General features: G+C 57.3%; 1 protein-coding gene across 1 annotated transcript; it reads right to left on the reverse strand.

Annotated features, from left to right (window-relative positions):
* Positions 1 to 13,740: 13,740 nt before the first annotated feature.
* FGF4 (fibroblast growth factor 4) lies at positions 13,741 to 15,542 on the reverse strand. The gene is made up of 3 exons (XM_066254082.1): positions 15,203 to 15,542; positions 14,497 to 14,600; positions 13,741 to 13,917 (listed from the first exon to the last, which is right to left on the reverse strand). Exons 1-3 carry the CDS (start codon positions 15,540 to 15,542, stop codon positions 13,741 to 13,743), a joined length of 621 nt encoding a protein of 206 aa, XP_066110179.1.
* Positions 15,543 to 18,681: the final 3,139 nt, after the last annotated feature.

Genomic DNA, 18,681 nt, shown 5'->3' on the forward strand with positions numbered 1-18,681 from the left:
TGCTGGCTCCTGCCCGCCCATCGATGCTCAAAGGCCACTTTCTTTCTCGGCGAGGCTTTTCCTTCCTCGTCCTGCTTCTCATCCCAGTGGGGGACCCAACGTCGTTTCATTTGTTTTGTTTATTGCCGGCCCCCTAGACCGGAGCGGTGCCCAGCAGATCCTGGGCAGCAGGAAAGGTCTGCTCGATCTTGATCACCCCGGGGGCCCCGGAAGCCCAGAACATTGAGCCGTGCTCCTTCTCAGGCGTGCAGCCTCCAGAGTGAGTGCCCCTCGCTGTGCGAATTCCAGAAACGAGGGGGAAGGGTTCTGTGCTGTGCAAGACATGGAAGTCCTGATATTCTACGAATTTTCAGAGCCAGCATCAAACAGTAGAGGCAACCACAGCTCATTATACTGATGAGGTAACTGAGGCGGGAGAGGTGGGCCGACTGGCCACTCTCGGCACGAGCCCACCACCTGGAGTGGGTGTGGACAGAGGTCCAGCATGACAGGAACCAGAGGCAGGGGCTGCAGCAGCCTCCCCCGACACCCAGCGGGGGAGGACTCCTTGGGGGCGGGGCTGCAGCCCAGGACCAGATGGGCCCTCCAGCCTGCCGGTCTGCCTGGCCTTGACTCCTGGCCCCTGAGTGGCCTTCAGGCCCCTTGCCCCTCACTCCCACTGACCGCAGCTGCTGAGGACCCCAGAAGCCCAGCATTTGCACATGAATAGGCAGAGATTTCCTGAAACCATTTTGCCCACAAAAATGCACATTTCTCACCAAAAGGCTCCAAGTCAGGCAGCACAGACCGGCAAGCAGCCAGGCTGGTCCTGTACCACAGGTGTCAAGGGGGCTGGGCCCTCCCAGGGGTCTACCTGGCTCTGTCTAGGCTGATGGCAGGAAGCCAAGATCCTGAGGCCCCCCAACACCCCCCCCCCCCGGGTCTCAGGGGCAGATGGGAGGGAACAGGAAGTGGGGTGGAAGGGGGCTCTCAGCTTGCTGCCTGGGAGCACATCTTCAGGGCTGTGGGTGAACCGATGTTTCTGCTCACGTCTTCACCCAACAAACATTGTCCTCCCCCCCTCGCATTTATCCGAAGATAACGAAAACGCTAATTCGAAAAGACACGTGCACCCTTACGCTCGTGGCGGCGAAGGCCATGCTATGGAAGCAACCTGGCTGTCGCCCCATGGACGAGGGTGCGGTACGGTGGATCGGGACTTTGGACGCGGAAAAGAGTGAGATTCTGCCATCGGCAACACCACGGATGGGCCCGGAGGGTCAGAGAAAGACACGCGCTATATCATCTCACTCCGCCCGATGTGGAATCTACAAGAGAAAACTAAGCAAACGAAGGAGCAAAGCAAACAGACACAGGGACGCAGACGGGATAGTCGTCAGAGGGCTGGGTGGTGGGGGAGGTCAGAAAGGGGAGGGGTGAAGAGGGACAGATCTGTCTCATACGTGGGTCGCAGGGCTGTAGAGGACGGCCCAGGGAACCCCGCCCTAGCGTCCCGGCCACTTTCTGTGGCGATGGACCGTGACTAAAGGTCCGGTGATCACTCCGTAAGGTACGTACATGCCCAGTCTCTAGGCTGCACACCTGAAACTCGTATACTATTGTATGTCAACGACCTTTTGAAAAGAGCTTCACATTCCAGAATTTGAAAAAAAAAAAAGTGTAAAATAAATAAATAAATAAATAAACACACCTTTTCTGCCCCTGCCACACGTCAGATGCTCTCCTAGGTACTGGGGACTCAAAGGTGGAGGGGACAAAATGGACGGACGAAGACCCGGTCTCAAGGGGCTCGGGAGATGAGGGTGGGGGTGGGGGTAGGGGGACACACAGTCGGTGAGGACTTGATGTTTCTGGCTGCTAATCGGGGCTGGGAGGGCACCGAGGCCTGGCCGTGGGAGGGAGCTGTCGTTGGGGTCAAGGTCCTGAAGGAACCCGCCTGCGACAATGTGAGGCAAGAGTTCTCCAGGCTGAGGGCGAGCCAATGCAAAGGCCCTGGGGCCGCCTGGTTTAGCATGTTGCAGGGAAAGAACAGGGGAGGGACAGCAGGATGGTTGGTGAGGATGGAGAGATGGCAGGGACCTTGTGGGCTGGGTGACAGGAGCTGGCAAGATCTCCCTCCACGTTGTGTCTCTGCTCTAATAGCATGTATTGCCCTTCCTGGGCTTGCTGCTTTGTCTGTTGTTTCTGGGCTGCAGCCTTGGATGGAGTCGGAATGCTCAGCCCTCTCCTTCTTCCATCCAGTGCCCAGGAGGGCGGCTCTTAGGCCGGCCAGACGGGCCAAGGTGGGGACGGGCCTGTTCCTCCGCTCCTGTAACGGGTCCAGTGGTGCCCCCTCCACACCAAAGATCTGTCCAAGTCATGACTCCTGGCACCTGCAAACACGACCTTACTTGGGAAGGGGGTCTTTGCAGGTGAAATTAAGGTAAGGATATTGAGATGAAGTTTTCTTGGATTTAGAATGGACCCCGTGTCTAATGACAGCTGTCCTCGTAAGAGGAGACAAGGGGAATCAGAGCGGAGAAGGCCAGGTGAGAACTGCAGCTGGAGGGGTGGGGGTCACAGCCCAGGACCGCCTGGAGCCCCCCGGAAGCTGGAAGAGGCAGGGAGGACCCTTCCCTAGAGCCTCCGGGAGGGGGGGCATGGACGTGGACCTGTGACACCCTGAACTCGGACTTCCGGTTACAGGCCTGGGAGAGAATCAATGTCTCAGGTTTTAGTCTAGTCCGTCACCTTCTGTGCCTCAGCCCAGATACCACCCTGTGGCCGCTCTGGGATCAGATGGCTGGACACGGGCCCGAACACCTGAGAACCTCCTCATCCTCCCTGGACAACTCCTTGGGCCTCTCCCTGGGAGAAGGGGCCCCAGGATAGTCTGGGGTTAGAGAGATTTGGGGGTCACATGTGCCCCCCTCCACCAGCTAGGTAAACTAGACAGGTGACTTGCCCTTAGCTTGCCTTTTGTCACCTGTGAAATGAGGTGACCGCAGCACCCACCTCACAGGGGCCGTGGCATCTCTCCTGAGGACCCCAAAGCCAAGACCTCAGCAAAGCTCTTGAGGGCTGAGGATGGCAGTGGGCTGGGCTCGGTCACCCTGGGCAGCACCCACGGAAGGTATTGGGGCCTGTTGGAGCCATTAACATGCTGTGGTGACAAACGTGTCCCTAATCACATTAGCTCTGAAGTACAAATCCAGCTGGGCCCCGGAGCTGGTTTCAAAGAGCCCGGGGCTTGGCAGGGTCTGGGTTTTTCTCCAGCTACTGTTTGCTCCTCTCTTGAAACCCACAGCCTCCTGGGCTGGTGTCAAGTGGCTGGGAAGAGGCCAGGAGCCTCCCCGGAAAGGGTGAGTTTGTTTGGGGACACCACCAACAGGGAGAAAGACTGTCTACCCACAGCCTGGCCCTGGAGCCAGCAGCCCCCGTACCCTGACCTGGGTTTCTGTCCCCCGTGTGGGCTCACATGGACTCCCCCCCCCTCAACCTGGGACCTGTGGGTATATTTGCGACGGTGACTGCAGATGGCCTCACTCCCACGGTGGGGGGGGGGGTGTCTGGCAGTGGCAAGGTGTTAGGAGAGAGGCAGGCATGACTAAACCTTCGTCTCGTTCTTGGGCAGGCTAGCATGGGCTTCTTCGAGAACACAGCCACCAAGCTCCCACGGGCAGTAAGGAAAAGCAAGCTCCGGCCAAAGCCCAAGCCTCTGCTCGCATCACATGGACCGCAGACCACCGCAAGCCCAGAGTCCAGGCGTGGGGTCCGCCCCGCCTGGGAGAACTGACTTACTCCAGAGGCAGATGCTGCAGGAATGGTGGGCGCATGACTACGTGTGTCAGCAGTCTATCGGAGCCTTTGAAAAATTTTTTCAAGTGGTAGAAATTAAAAAATGCATCTTAGTATTGTTTATTTGTTGTTCTATTGCGCACTAGAACGGAGTGGGTTTATTCAAGCTTCCCCTGTGGCCAGATGTGCCGTCCAGTTCGCCTACAGAACATTCCGCGGCAGGGAGGACCACGCAGCTGACCTCTCCCGTGAGAGCGCGGCGGCTTCCCTTCTGGACGGATTATCACTGGGATCCTTTTACGCCTTTGCTGATTTGGGGGTTCTGTTCCTGGCGTCTCCCAAAGTGTGGGCCGCACGTGCCTGCCGGTTGAGGAAACGGCGGTAGACCAGTCGCAGACACGCCGCTAGTCTCCCCAACTCACACGGAGTCCCCTTTTTTCCTTCCAGTTGCAGTGGGGACAGTCTCAACACCAGCGCACCTGCTCACGGCTCTAAGCCTCGCCGGTCCGGTCCAGTCCAGTCCAGTCCGGGCATTTGAACGCAGAGGGAGCCGAGACTCGGGCTGGTGCTCCAGGAAGGCTGGCTCTGGCTGCCTCCTGTCACCATGGTGTCACATAATCCGACCAGTGCGCGTGTCAGGGCTCATTGACGTCAAGGGGTAGCAGTCTTCCAGGTATAGAGTGGATTCAGAGTCTCCGTAGAATAACACAATATGAGTTGACTTGAACAAAAAAGATGAGCCCCGCGATGGTTACCCAGGGGCCGTGAGCATCCGTCCAAGTGACTCTTCACGCCCCCCGAATGCAGATTTTTCCTGTCTCAAAGCTCTGTCCTTAACCACAGGTGACACGACACATTCCAGTCTGTGGAACACATTCAGATGCCACGTGTTCATTCAGTTAGTCGTTCAGCAAGCACAGTGAAGGGGCCGTGTGCACCGCCTTCCCCCCTGGGGTGCAGCATGGCTCAGGGAGAGAAGGGCTGATCTGGGAGCTCCATGCTCAGGCGGGCAGACCGCAAACACCCAGGTGCCAAAGCCAATGAATACGAGCATTTCAGACAATGCAGGCGCCGCGGGAAAGCGGACAGGAAGGGAGGGCCGGCTTCTCTGGTGTGGTCTGCGAAAGCCCCTGAGCCGGAGCTAGGAGATGGCAGTGCAAACAGGTGCCGGCTTTTCGAAGTCTAACAGGGGCAGGTGCAAAGGCCCAGGGGCCCGGCAGAAGAGGGAGGCAGTGAATGGGGGAGACAGAGTGGAGCAGGGGGTGGGTTGTACAACATTTGTTCTGGGCGACCTTGCAGGGTCTCAGATGCATATCATCCTTTCTTTCTTTTTTTTTATTAACTTTATTTTTAATCCCTCTGTTGCCTTTATGTAATTAATTGCTTCTCTTCCAGAAACGTCCTTTGTGTCCTTGGTCAGAGTTTTCACCTGTGTCTCCGTCACACACGAGAGGGGTCTTCGTCCCTGTCATTTTTCTTGGTCTGCTTGTGACGTGGTCTCCCTTCAGACCCTATCTGCTCAGGCTAAACAGCAGAGGGTGACAGGGGGCAGAGGGCCCAGCAGCATCTGACTGAGGGCCGGGGACACAGGCGGGTGGAAGGGACGAGGGTCGGCTGTCCCCTCTTTGCTGACTCCAGGAAGAGGGACTGTCAGCGCCTCTTACAGCGGGTACAAGTAAGCGGCAGCCCTCTGCCAGTGCCCCACACTGGGGACAATTCACCCTGTTATTCAGGACTGTTTGTCATCCAGAAGACACACCAAGAACTTGCCCTGGTTCTTGAGGCTGGAGTCCCCTCAGGGCAAAGGGGAATCCTGGATTCTTCCAGAACCCCCCCCCCCCCACACACACACACACGCGAACCTTGTTCTCTACTGCTGCCGTCCCAATGGCAAGATGTCAGGCTGGTCTGCCTGCCCTGCACGTCCTGTGGTCCCAGGGGTGTGAGTGCACAGAGAGCACTGCGTGCTTGACCCCGTCTCCGTGGCATTGCTGTCAGCACCTGCTCTCACTATCTCCCACCCAAAACTTAGTGGCAGCGGCCACGGTCATCTAATCGGGTTAGCCAATCCTATTGTCTCTGTTCCGTGGTACCTGGAACCCCAGCTTGGAAGACGCAAGGGACTGGGAGCTGCAATCATCCAGTGTCTGGGCAGGGATGGTGATCTGAGCTCCGGCTCCAGCCAGGACTGTCGCCGGGCGGTGAGGACACATGGCCTCTTCATGCAGCTTGGGCTTCCTCCCAATATGGCCGCCTGGGTGGGCTGGGTAGCCCAGGGCTGCAAGCCCAAGGGGTCCAATGCAAACAAGAAGCTAAGTCACCCTTGAGGACCCAGCCTCAGAAGGCTCACAGTGGCCCTCCTAGAGGTGGGAACAGTCAGAAGCCCACTCGGTCTGAAGGGGAAGGCAGGAAGATGTCACAGCCAGTGTTTAAAGCTCCGTGGAGCTAGCTGTGCCCGTTGTTTCATCCCAGAGCGTGGGCGCCTGCACAGAGGAAAGCACATGCCGCAGGTCCTCGGGGAAACGCACTCTGGGGGTGGCTCCCTATCTGCCCCGCATTTCCGCTGCTACGTCCCTCTCTGTATATTAACAGTGAGTTGTCTAAGTGCAGAAGATCGTCCTTGTCCCCAGCGGAAGAGGCGATTTTAGGTGAGACTCAGGTGGTATTAAGTCACAGGATCCGACAGTGAGCGAAACCTTCCTTCCCAGTCAGCCATGGTCGTTCAGAGGAGAACGTTCCTGACACAGGTCTCACGCTCACAACTCTCCCTGTGAACAAAGAAAAGGGAGCCAGCCCCCCGGGCTCAGAGCTTCAAACAGGTAACCGCCTCTTTGCAAAAAAAATTTTCAGTGCCTTTGTTTTGTATTTATTTTTGCGGCTACCCTTGGCAAGCGATCGGGTTTTTCCCATTGACCTGTTTGACATGCTTGTCGTTTAAAACAGAATTATTTAAATAACAAAGGGATGGATGCAAGCCAAAGTCGGGCGGGGAAAGCTCCGAGGGCATGTAGGTGGGCACGGTGAGAATCGGGGAGGTGGAGCCCGCCGCCCACGGTGAAGCAGAGTCCCCCGGAGCTGTGTGGCCGCAGCCCCGGAGGTCGGACCGGACCGGCCGAGGTCTCAGAAGCGCTGCCCCAGGTCTCTTCCAGACAGCCCCCAAGAAGGCGTGATCGCCATTATTTTCATCTTGTGGTTGAAGGAACAGGACTCAGCGGGTTTTGGTGTCGTTGCTTAAAACTGACCACAAGCGCGGGGCCGCCCGGGAGTCCGTCCTGCTCGCCTGCCTCCCACACCCCAGCGACCCCCCTCCAGCTGTCCTGCCTCCCGCTGTCGGTCTAGAGCCACCCTACCCCCTGCCGGCCTCCACCACTGGAGGGTCGTGGCTGACAACACACAGGGACATTTCAGGACCAAGGCGGGAAGCTGCAGAGACAGTAAATGCCCAGGGCCCGTCCAGAGGCACCCGTGTGGGGAGTGAGGCTTGGGATCCCCAGAGACCCCCCGTGAGTGAGGGCCTGGCCACAGGACCTCAAGATGACTCTACAGGCGCAAGGCCTGATGCCTCTCAGGTTGTCCAATCACCGTGTGCGTGTGTGTGCGTGTGCGTGCATGTGCATGCGTGTGTGCACGTGTGTGCGAGTGCATGCACTCATGCGTGTGCGTGTGTGTGCGTGTGCGTGTGCGTGTGCATGCATGTGCGCACGCGTGCATGTGTGTGTGTGTGCGCGTGTGTGCGTGTGTGTGGTGGCGTGGTTGGTATTAAAGATCACAGAGCACACCCAGGGAAGAAATGGGGACTGAGGTTGACACGGTTCCTACTCTGGATTTGGGGACCCTGCAAGGATGGCACTGCCAGCCCCACCCAGTCCCAGGCACCAGAAATGTGGAAGGCAGTTCAAAGTGTGTGGAAGACTCCCCCTTCGGGCAGGAACACAGAGGAGGCCGTGTGACAATGGAGGCAAAGACTGTGGGGACACAGCCACCAGCCCAGGAACAAAGGGAGCTGGATGAGGCAGGACGGACTTGCCCCTGGGGTCTCTGTGGGGCGAGCAGCCCTGCGGCACCTAGATCTCAGACCGTCCTCCGGACCGTGAGATCCCGTGTTTGTTGTTTTAAGGTGTCCGCTCTGTGGCCATTGTCAGGGCAACCCCAGAACACCGACACATCTGGGTAAGGGCCTGGGATGAGGGGAGACCATTTCAGGCTGGGAGGAAAGTCTGTGCAAAGGCCCGGTGGCTGAGTCAATGACGTCATTGGGCCGTGAGAGGTCAGAGTGACCGGAGTGGCATCAAGCCCTGGGCCTGGTTTTGGGGCGCTGGGTATAGAGGTGAGCAAACAGGGTCTCTATGGTGGGCTAGAGGTGCCTACACCTTCCGTGCCACCCTCTCCCCTGGAATCTGGGCTGGGCTGGCGGTTCGCATGACCGATGGCAGATGGCAGGACTCATCTCCTGGAACTTCCCGAGCCAGGACCCATGAAACCTTAGGTTGCTCAGAGCACTGTCCTCTGGAGCCCCGCGCAGCCGTGTGAGAATCAGGCCTCCCAGACGAGTCCGCCCAACAGCTGAGGCCTCTGATGCCACGAAGGACAAAAGGGTTGCCCCGCCAGGTCCTCTCCAAACTCCTGAACCACGGAATGGTCAGGTTCAGTGCAAGGGTCTTTTAGTTTCGGGGTACTACGCAGCAGTTAGCCATAAGAACAGCCCCTTAGGCTCTGCCAAGGACTGTGGTCTGGACCCTGATAGCAATGTGAGGGAAGGCAGGGAGAAGGTGCCACATTGCCAAGCATGGGTGTCGGCGGCCCTGGTCTCCTGTGGCTGTCCAGTTCTCTGCGGGACCCGGCTCTCCCGGCCCTGGCTCAGGTCGTCCCCCTCGCCCAGACATGGCTCAGCATGGACACCCCTCCTGCTCCCCACATTTTTTAATATAAGAATTCAGGATCCTGATAACGAGTCAAGATCAGTTACAAAGTATTAGTGTGGAAGAGAGACTGAACTCAGAGGAAAGCAGAGTGGGCGTGGGGACCGGAGGGTGTCCCGTGTCCCCTTGAACAGGCCAGGCCAGCAAGTGCAGGGCGGTGGACCGACCCGGCCTGGCCCACAGAGATGCCCACCACACCCAAGGAGGGCCGGCCTGGCTGGTGCTCTGCATGACAGTGGCTCCTAACACTGGGACACACAATCCTCCCATCAGCATGAAGATAAAAAGGATTGGGACGTTAAGACTGTAATTACCTCTCTCGGGGGAATAACAATAACAATAGGCCCTCGTTCTTGTTTGCACACAGACACATTACAGGCATCAAGCCCTCTGCCCTCACACCAGGCCCGGAGGGGGGAGGGAGGTGGGGACACCCTGCCTCAGAGCTGGAGGCACGAAGTCACCTGCTCTATCCAAGGTCATACAGCCAGGAGGCAGCGTGCCTGGGCTTGAGCACTCTGTCACCAAGGAGGGCGGAAAACAGAAGAGAGCAATGGGTGACGTGGGTGATGCTGTCATCACTCCTCCTTAGACCACACAGCCCAGATCCCCTCAATCTCAGTCCTCGACCAGCTAGTCTCAGCCCCATGGGCCCGTCTCCCCTCTGCTCGGTCCCCGGGCCTTCGAGATGGGCCCTGTGATCAGGCTTCTCTGACCTCACCTCCTTCTGGCCCGGCTCAAGGCTTCAATCTCACTGGTCTCTTGTTGGCTCCTCTCACCTTCCAGGCCTGCTCTCTGCTCAACACCTTTGCATTGGCTGTTCCCTATGCTTAGAATGCTTTTCCATGCACGGCTTCCTCCCTCAGCACCTTCAAGTCTTTGCTCAAAAGTCCCCTTCCCAGTGAGGCCAGGGTGGGGGGAGGAGCAGGTGCCTCCCTATCCTGCTCCCGTGTTCTCCCACCGCCAGCGCGTCACCCTGCCGCTGTGACGGTCCCGCTCATGTCACCGCCCTCGGTGTCCTGGAGGCCTGGTGTGGGCAGGGCTCTTCACGTTCCTCTCTTGGGGTTCCCAAGCTCTTAGGACTGTGCCTGGCACATAGTAGGCAGGCAACAGAGAGGGGTGTCAAGCGGACCAGTGACTTTTCAGTACCCCTCTGAAGCCACCACCTGTCTGCGCTTGAGGTCTTCTGGGTTTGGCTGAGACCGATCTGGACAGAGACCTTCGGGGGAACCACAGGGGACAGCAGAAGAAAAAGGCCAAGGCTGGACGTCCGTAGGGGCTTCGCTCCCCACCCCCACCCCGTCTGCACACCCTGATGGATACGAAGAGCCCCCCGCGTTCCTTTCTCTGGTGCTGCAGTGCAAAGCCCCACAGACGGGGTGTCTTACAACAGGGACTTATGGTCTCAGTGTTGGAGCCCAGAAGTCCAAGGCCAAGGTGGGTGGTGGCCGGCCGGCTGCTTCCCAGGCTGGGAGAGTGTGGTCCAGGCCTCTCCCCGGCGGCTGGTGGCCAGTGGCATTCCTTGGTGTCCTTTGGCTGGTAGAGACACCACCCAGACCCTCCTTCTCGTGGGCTCTCCCTTGGTCTCTCTCTTTCTGTCACCAGCCAGCCGGGATTAGAGCCCACCCTCAGGACATCCTTTTTTATGCACTTACCTCTGTAAAGACCCTATTTCTGGGCCTGGTGCGGGGAGGTGATTAGAACTCTAACATCGTCTTGGGGGCACACGATTGAACCCATAGTGCCGCCCATATGTCTGTCATACCCACATCGTGGGCATCACGAAGAAGGGAAGGAGAAGGGATGTCTCGGAGAGAAAAACAGGTCCAGTCAAGGACCCTGAAGCCCGGATGGCCTTTCCTGGGTCTTGTGGTCAAGTTGATTGAGTGGGTCTCGATGGGGAGGGGGGGGAGGGGAGACCCAGATTCTAGGCACCATAGGTCAGTGCTTATTTTCACTGCAACCCAGCCTCAAGAGCACGCTCGTGTGTGTGTGTGTGTGTGTGTGTGTGTGTGTGTGTGTGACACCCCTAGCCGAGAGAGCTCTGTATCCTGAGCTCCTGGGTTTCCTTGTCTGTTGGCTTTTACTCTATTCCCCTTCTACAAAAGCTCATTGGTAGTCATTACACTGATTCCAAGATCCATTGGCGGGAATCACCCAAGAGTTTGAAAAACAGGTTTGAGTCAGTCTTCTGATAACCAGCCACAGTGGGGGCTGGTGGGGAAGGGGGTGAGAGGGCAGGGGGGCTTCAATCCCGACTCCCAGGAAAGTGCCAAGGCCAGGGCCAGGGGCCAGCTTTGTTTAGTTCCCGTGTGGGGATGGTGTGAATTAGCCCATCATGAGAATAAACTGTAAGATTCAGAGCCATCATGCGCAAAAACTTGGGTGACACACCCCTCGGGCTCCAGTCTCCAAGGCCACATTTGTGTGGACACAGCTGGCTAAAATTCGTCTCCCCCTCCCCCACCCCCACCCCTACCCCCAGGCACGTGGGGCTCAGGCCTCAAATAGACACTGGGAGCCTGCGGAGAGGGAGCCCTGTCTTGGCATTTCAGGGCAGGTTGCAATCATTGTCAATATCGTTGTCCCCCAGTTAGGTACACCCAGTCCGGTGGGGCTCGCTTTTTACATGATAAAGGTTTTCCGTTTATTCGGGATCCCGGTGTGCACAGCACATACATTACAATAGGGTCGGCACCTGTATAAAACTACAGTCTGAAAAACAGTGGGATGGACAGAAACCTCAAACCGCCCTCACAGCAATAGAAACACTGTTGCAAAAAGCATCCAATTATGTCCCGCACATAATCCCTAAGCTCCACACGTGACTCGCTGAATATATATACACAGGAGGTCCAAGGCGACTGATTCTGCACTTCAGACTTCGTCTTCGTCCCGGACATTTGATTGGGCTCAGAGATGAGACGTCGTGAAATAATTTCAGGCGCCTGAGCCCAACGATGCTGTTTGTTCCTAGGTGACCGCGTTCAATACAGAATGGACCACAAATTCCATCCCTGCTGCTCCCCGCGATGGGCAAAGAGATCTCTGAGCATCCCCTCTCCTCAAATACCCCTGGAGTCCAGGGCGTGGTTTAAAATTTAACAAATATATATGCCTCTATTTTATTACAGTGCGGGAACAACAGTTTAAGGTGTGGGGTCCTGTCTTACAAGTGACTTCTTTCTTCCTTCTAGGCCAGGGTTTTAAGAATAGTATTTTAAATAAGATGATTTGCATTCGAACAAAGAGTTTTAAGAAGGAATGTGAAAGACAAAAAAACTGCCCATCAGATTTTTCAGCCTCTGCTGTCTGTCCGACTCCCCATAAAGTTAATTCGGGAGGCTGGTTCCAGAAACATCTAGGCGATGTATTAAAAAGTTTTCGGGGGGGGGGGTGGAGATAGCCAGAGCATTTCTGGTAGCAAGCGAAGGTCGTTTTGTATAAACTCTTAAAAAGTCATTCATTAAAATTAAATGTTTTTTGCCATCACCTCGGAACTTTTTTTAACCATACCCCCCCTCCCCGACCCTGTCCTCTTCGACGACAAGGGTGACATTTGTAAAATATATAAAGAAAAATATAGGGTTACTTGGTGACCATATCGTGCACTCTAACAGCTGTCTGCAAATATTTTCACCATGATTATCCTTACTAAAAGTAAATCACGGGGGTAAAGATAGCTCAAACGTGACAAGGTTCGGATGGGTCGCACCGATGCTATCTGCAGTCCTCTGTGGCTACAGACAGAAAATAAATAAATAAATAAATAGAGGAAGCCACCAGCGATGGCGAGGCTGCCGCACCCCGCTTTCTGCGGGTTTCATCACCCGGCGAGTGGTTCCAAGGCTTTCGAGGTAGATGTTACACCCGCTTAACCGGGGCAGGCCACTGAGGGAAGCATCCTCCTCCTCCTCCACCTCCTCCTCCATGCAAACTGCCCGTTAAGTGTTTTGTACAATTACAAGGACATTCCACCAGAACTTAATTGCTAGTACGAACTAGCCCCCAAGCTTCCCTGGACACAGGGAAGTGTGCTTTAATATATATATTAAATAGGTACATATATATATATATATATATATGTACCTATTCTACGACCTCATCAGAAGTTATCTGCTATCAGATTCTACGACCTCATCAGAAGTTATCTGCTATCAGAAACTGTATCTTGTCACTCAGGTCTTGGTTAACGGCTGTCCAAACACCCATCTTGTTGTCCATTTCCAGCCTCGCAGCCGGTGGCGGTGAGGGGGGGTACTGGCTGCCTTTCTGTCGTTGGATTTACCAAATAGCTGTGCTGGTTGCCTCCCTCCCCACCCCCCACCCTCTCCCTGGGCAATGATCACAGAAACGTGGCTGTGGCCAATCCAAAAAAGGAAAACCGGAGTTTATAAAGTTGTCTCAAGGTCTCTTCCATCTGGTCGATGGAGGAAGATTGACTACAGCAGAGTTCAAAGGTCAGTCTCAGCAGATCTAAAAACAGCGCGTCAGAGGCGGTGGGCTCGCAGCACACTCTCTGTGCGCGCAGTAAACCGATCCGCCCCAATTAATAGCAACAGGGCCCGAAGGGAGCCGGCCCTGGAGGGTGCTGGAGGAGGGAGCCAGCTGGGTGGGTCTCCAGAGCCCCGGGGGGGATCTTTCCAGACTCAGGGCTGCTGGACGGAAGGACAAGGGACGGTGCAAAGCAAGCTACTCTCCGAGTCTGATGTCACTAGTTTTTACAACACAGAATAGCAGCACAAGTTTCTGACAAGTTAAATAAATCCGATGGGTAAGGTCTCCCCTGCTTTAGCAGAAAAGTCAGGGTATTTTGTTGTTGTTCTCTGTCTTTTTTTTTTTTTTTTTTTGTCCTTTGGAAAAATACAAAACACACCCATGGAACCATAAATAATCTGGTGGCGATATATACACATTTAAATAATTAATTTAAATATCTTACACGACTCTGGCATTCCACTGTCCATCAGAAGCAGGCTCCCCAAGGCGGCCCTCGGCGCTCCCCGCCCAGGGGCCTTCCGAGGCCGAGGCGGGGCTCTGACGGTCACAGCCTGGGGAGGAAGTGGGTGACCTTCATGGTGGGGGACACTCGGTTCCCCTTCTTGGTTTTCCCGTTCTTGCTCAAGGCGATGAACATGCCGGGGTACCGGTAGCACTCGTAGGCGTTGTAGTTGTTGGGGAGGAGTATCTCCTTGAACTTGCACTCGTCGGTGAAGAAAGGCTGGGAGGAAGGAGGGAGTGTTAGTGGACCTCTTCCTAGCAGCGGGGCCCTGGGGGCCAGTGGTCAGGGGTTCTTCTTTGTCCTGGTCCCACTAGGCTTGACAGGTTTCTCCTGGAAAGTCAGGTGCCAAGACCCTCTCTTAGGGTGAGAAGAGGGGCAAGGTCAGCTCACAGCAGCTGGTGCTGCAGCCACCTGCCGGGCACCTGGCAGCCGGAGAATTTCATCTCCGGTGTCCACCTTAAAGGCTGCAGTCCTGGCCCCTGAAACATGGCCCAAGGGCTCAGAGGAGGGCTCCCAAAGTCACGCGTGGATGGACTAGTCAGGAGATGCCCACTCAGGGATGACATGAGCCTCCCTGTTTCCGTCTCGAGGCTGCATTCCTTGTCTAGGCTGGCCCTGGTCGTCGGCCCTGCCCCAGGGGCCAGACCACTGGCCCCCAGGGGAGCTGCCAATCCTGTAACCTCGCGGCATTCCGGTTGGCCCAGAGGTTCGGTTGGCCCAGAGGTTCGGTTGGCCCAGAGGTTCGGGATCCCGCCCGCACTCCTCAGCCAGGTGCTGGCCGGCCCTTGCGGTACTCACCGATCCGTACAGCTTGCCCTTGTTACTCATGGCCACGAAGAACCGGCTGGCCACGCCAAAGATGCTCACCACGCCCCGCTCCACCGGGGAGAGCTCCAGCAGGCCTGGGGGAAGGGCGCGTGTCATTCCAGGCAAGTGACACTTTGCCTGCGCCGCCGCCCTAACTCTGCCTGCGCGCCTCCGGGACCCCCATTTCTCCGGTGAGTGCAAAGGGCCCGAGTTCCCTGGCCCAGGCCATCCCCAAGAGATCCCCGGATCCCAGCGTGTGCGGACCTGTACTCGCTTCCCTCCGCGCCCGACCCCGAGGCGGCCGCGCCCAGTCTTGGTGGCCCCTGAGTCAGGCCTCGACCCGGGCGCGAGTCCCGGGCCCCCGCGGGTGCCGGTGGCTGTGCCGCGCGCCCTGTGCCCACGGGCGAAGGCTCTGGAATTCCGCACTAGGAGCCCGGGCTTCCGAAGGCGGGGAGGCGGGGCTCGGCCGCTCGGGTGCGCAAAGCCGTTCCCTGCGGCGACACTCGAAGCCGATAGTGTTTTGCGTCCCAGCGTCCCTGCTCCAGAGGGACCGGAACCTTCGTCAGCTCGGGTTCCCAAAGCCCAAGAGCAGGTGTCAGCTCAGGCCTCTGTGTGGGGTTGGACGAGTTGGAAGGGGCGGCCGCTGTCCCGGACCCCCGACCCTTCCCGCCGGGCCCGTCCAGCCCGCCCCACTCACTGTCGCTCGTGTCCGCGTGCACGCCGCCGATGCGGCCGTCGCGGAGCACCTGGAGATGGAAGCCGATGCCCACGTTGCAGTAGAGCCGCCGCAGCCGCTTGATGCCCAGCAGGTAGTCGCCGGCGCCGCTCTGGACGGCGGCCTCCTTGGGCTGCGCGGCCACGGGCAGGCGCGCCAGCGAACGCGCCACTAGGCTCTCCCAGCGGCGCTCCAGTTCGGCCTCCAGCGTGCCGTTGGGCGCGGTGGGCGCGGCGGCGCCCCCTCGGTCTGCCCAGGGCGCCAGCACGGCCAGCAGGACAGCCGGGAGCAGCGCCGCGGCGGCCGCCCCGGGCCCCGGCATCCCCGCCCTCGGGCCGTGCGACCGTCAGGCGGTCGGTGCGCCCGGGCAGAACTGCGCTTGCGGTGGCTCGCGGGAGCGCACAGCCTGGCCCGGAGAAAGGAATGCACGGCCAAGGGAGAAGCGGGTGGCAAGCGACGGGACCCCCAGGCGCCGGGAGCTACCCGGGCTGCATGGAGCGGCGGGCAGCGCTTGAGGGACGCAAGGCGGCGGGGCTGGGACCCTGCAGAGCGGTGCGCGCTTCCCTGCGCGCTGGGCCGGCCCCGGGCCGAGCCGCTATATATAGCCGGGCGCCCCCTCCTACTCCCGCGGGGGGCAGTTCGTGTTCGCCTAGGCGCCCGGGGCGCTGTGGCGCGCGGCTGGTCGCAGGCTGCCTGCCAATCAGGACTGGGGGAGGGGAGGCGGCCGGCGACGAGCGGCGCGAGTGCCACCTGGAGGGTCCCGGCCCCCACCCCTGCCTTGGCCCGGCCCTAGGACCTGTTTGCCCCGCCCCTCGAATATCCTTCCCTCCTGCCTCCAGCCAGGGTAGCCTCTCACTGTGTCCCTGGCTGTCCTGTTCTCCGCCTGCTCCCGAGCAACCTGAGCGCTGCCCTGCCCCGGCATCCTCAGCTCCCAGCTACTCCCTGAACCTTGCCTGTCAGGGACTCTCAGGAGCCTGGGTCCCTTAGGGGACTGTGAGGACCACCCGGGGAGGAAGGGCGAGAAAGGGCAGTAAGCCACCCCAGGGCAGGAAGGCAGGTGGGGGAAGGAAGAACTCACTGCTGGGGGCTGGAGCGGGGCAAGGCCCTGGGCTCTGTCCCCTGCGCCCCGGGTGATTCAGGGATGGATTTCTGTGTGTCAGGCAGAGACATTGCCTGAGGAGGGGGTCCTCTGGTGGGTGTTGCTAAAGGGTACATCCAGGGAGGACACAGCTCTGCACCCCCTGTGCTCTGTGCAAGGACAGGTGTCAGGGCACAGGGCAGCCAGGGACGGTCACTGCCCCCTCTCCATCCCTTCCACAGCAGCATGAGTCTGCCAAGTGCCTTACTCAGAGCCCCAAACCTAGCAGGGTCCCAGGCCGAGGCCCTGGCAGGCTTCCCTCCCTGACCTCCTGTCCCCACCACTACTGTGTCCATTATGGCCTGATGGCGGTAGGACTGGCCAGAGGCCCAGCTAGGTGCTGGCTTGCCTAGGTGTGAAAATCCCTGTTCCCTGTGGCCCCTGAGGAGGTTTGCAGCCCCTCCCAGCAGGTCCCCGCCCAGCCAGGGCGGCAGGAGGCTCGGAGCCCACCCTACCCCCTGCTGCCACCAACACCTGTGACTAGACACACCCCCAGGCCATTTCAGCCTCCCCCCCCCCCCCCCCCCCCCCCCGTGTCCTACCCAATTCTTGCCCGAGGAGCCCTTGGACCCTGCCACTGACCCCTGGAGCGGACCAGGGACGTTTGAGATCTCTGTGTTAAGTCCCAGGGCACAGGGTGCTGGCCATAGGCAAGGCTGAGACCAAGGTCAACCCTTTAGACAGCAAGCCCCTTTGGAGGACAGGGGGTTGTAGACCAGAACTCACTAACAGTGGATATTGGTCACTTGTGAAATGAACAAACCCAGGTGTTTTTTTTTTGTTTTGTTTTGTTTTGTTTTGTTTTTTATCGGGGAGGCTTCTGGGATGGGACAACGGCCCAGACAGAAGCTGGCCAGTCCAGGCCGGGACACCCTCCTCATGGTGACCTTTTTAACCTACAAAGACACTCGGAATGTTCTGTCTTCACAGCAATAGTTTCTTGTCCCGTGAAGGTGTGATGGGCCCTCTCAGAACCACCAGCCCGGCTGTTACAATCTTACTTAGCTCAATAGTAATGATAATAATTTAAAAAACGCTGCATAGAAATTCCATTGTCACCCTACAGGGCGGAAGGACAAGCCAAGCCTGGGGCAGGGTTTCTATGCGGGGACTTGGAACTGTCATCTCTGCTTAACTTCCTCTCCTGGGCTGCGTGCGGCCAGGAGACCCTCACGGCAGCGTCTTCCTGCAAAGTCAAGAAGAGCAGGCCGTAGGGATAGATGTTCTACACCAGGCCAGAGCACCCTAAGAAATCAGTGTTTCTTCATACGTTCTTTTTTTTCCTCTGGAATGTCCAAAGAAAGGGAAGATTCAGCCACAATTTTTGTAGCTTTTTTTTTTTCTTATTGTGATAAGATACACATAACATACTGTAATTTTATCAGTTAACCATTTATTTGTAAGTGGTTTAAGCACATTCATATTGTTGTACAACCATCGCGACCGTCATCTCCAGAACTTTCCGTCTTCTCAAACCGACTCTGTCCCCACGCAACACTAATCCCCAGGCCCGGCCCCCACTGTCCTATGTTCTGTGTCTCTGGATTTGACTCCTATAGGGACCTTGTATCAGGAAGATCACACAGTAGGTGTCCTTCTGTGTCCGGCTCAGTTCACTCCGCATCATGTCCTCAAGGTTCCGTCCCCCTTGTAGCAGGTGTCAGCATTTCCTTCTTTGTTTCAAGGTGGAGCGATATGCCACAGGACGTCCACGGCGGGGTAAAGGGTGTTTCCAGTTGTGAAATAAAGGACAGAGTTTGTTCTTGTATGATTATTTATTGATGATCGTATTATTTTCCATAGGAACAATTGTGAACGGACTTTCGCCCCACCCTGTATATCACACATTTTGTGTATCCGTCCACCAAAGGACCTTAGGGTTGCTGGCACCTCTTGGCTACCGTAACACCGCATGGACCTGGGTATGCATGTCACTTTAAGTCCCTGCTTTCAATTCTGGTGGATCTACACCCAGAAGTGGGATTGCTGGGTCATATGGTAATTCTATGTTTAATTCTTTGAGGAACTGCCAAACTGCTTTTCACAGATTTTTTTTTTCTTAAGTGAGAAGCAGGGAAGCAGAGAGATAGACTCCTGTATGCACCATGGCCAGGATCTACTCTGCAGACCCACTAGGGGGTGATGCTCTGCCCATCTGGGGTCATTGTTCCATTGTTCAGCAACCAAGCTATTTTAGTGCCTGAGGCAAGACCATGGAGTGATCCTCAGCGCCAAGGGCCAACTTGTTCCAACCGAGCTAAGGTTGTGGGAGGAGATAAGAGAGAGAGAGAGAGAGAGAGAGAGAGAGAAGGGAGAGGGGGAG

The sequence above is a fragment of the Saccopteryx bilineata genome, chromosome 1, assembly GCF_036850765.1.
Source record: "Saccopteryx bilineata isolate mSacBil1 chromosome 1, mSacBil1_pri_phased_curated, whole genome shotgun sequence".
NCBI classification, from domain to species: Eukaryota; Metazoa; Chordata; class Mammalia; order Chiroptera; family Emballonuridae; genus Saccopteryx; species Saccopteryx bilineata.

Bases quoted from the DNA above. Each gene is read 5' to 3' on its own strand.
- FGF4 (XM_066254082.1), bottom strand. From the start codon at position 15,542: ATGCCGGGGCCCGGGGCGGCCGCCGCGGCGCTGCTCCCGGCTGTCCTG. The intron at 14,601-15,202 runs GTGAGTGGGGCG...CCCTTCCCCCAG, and splicing joins GCACGCGGACACGAGCGACA to GCCTGCTGGAGCTCTCCCCG. The intron at 13,918-14,496 runs GTGAGTACCGCA...CCTTCCTCCCAG, and splicing joins AGGGCAAGCTGTACGGATCG to CCTTTCTTCACCGACGAGTG.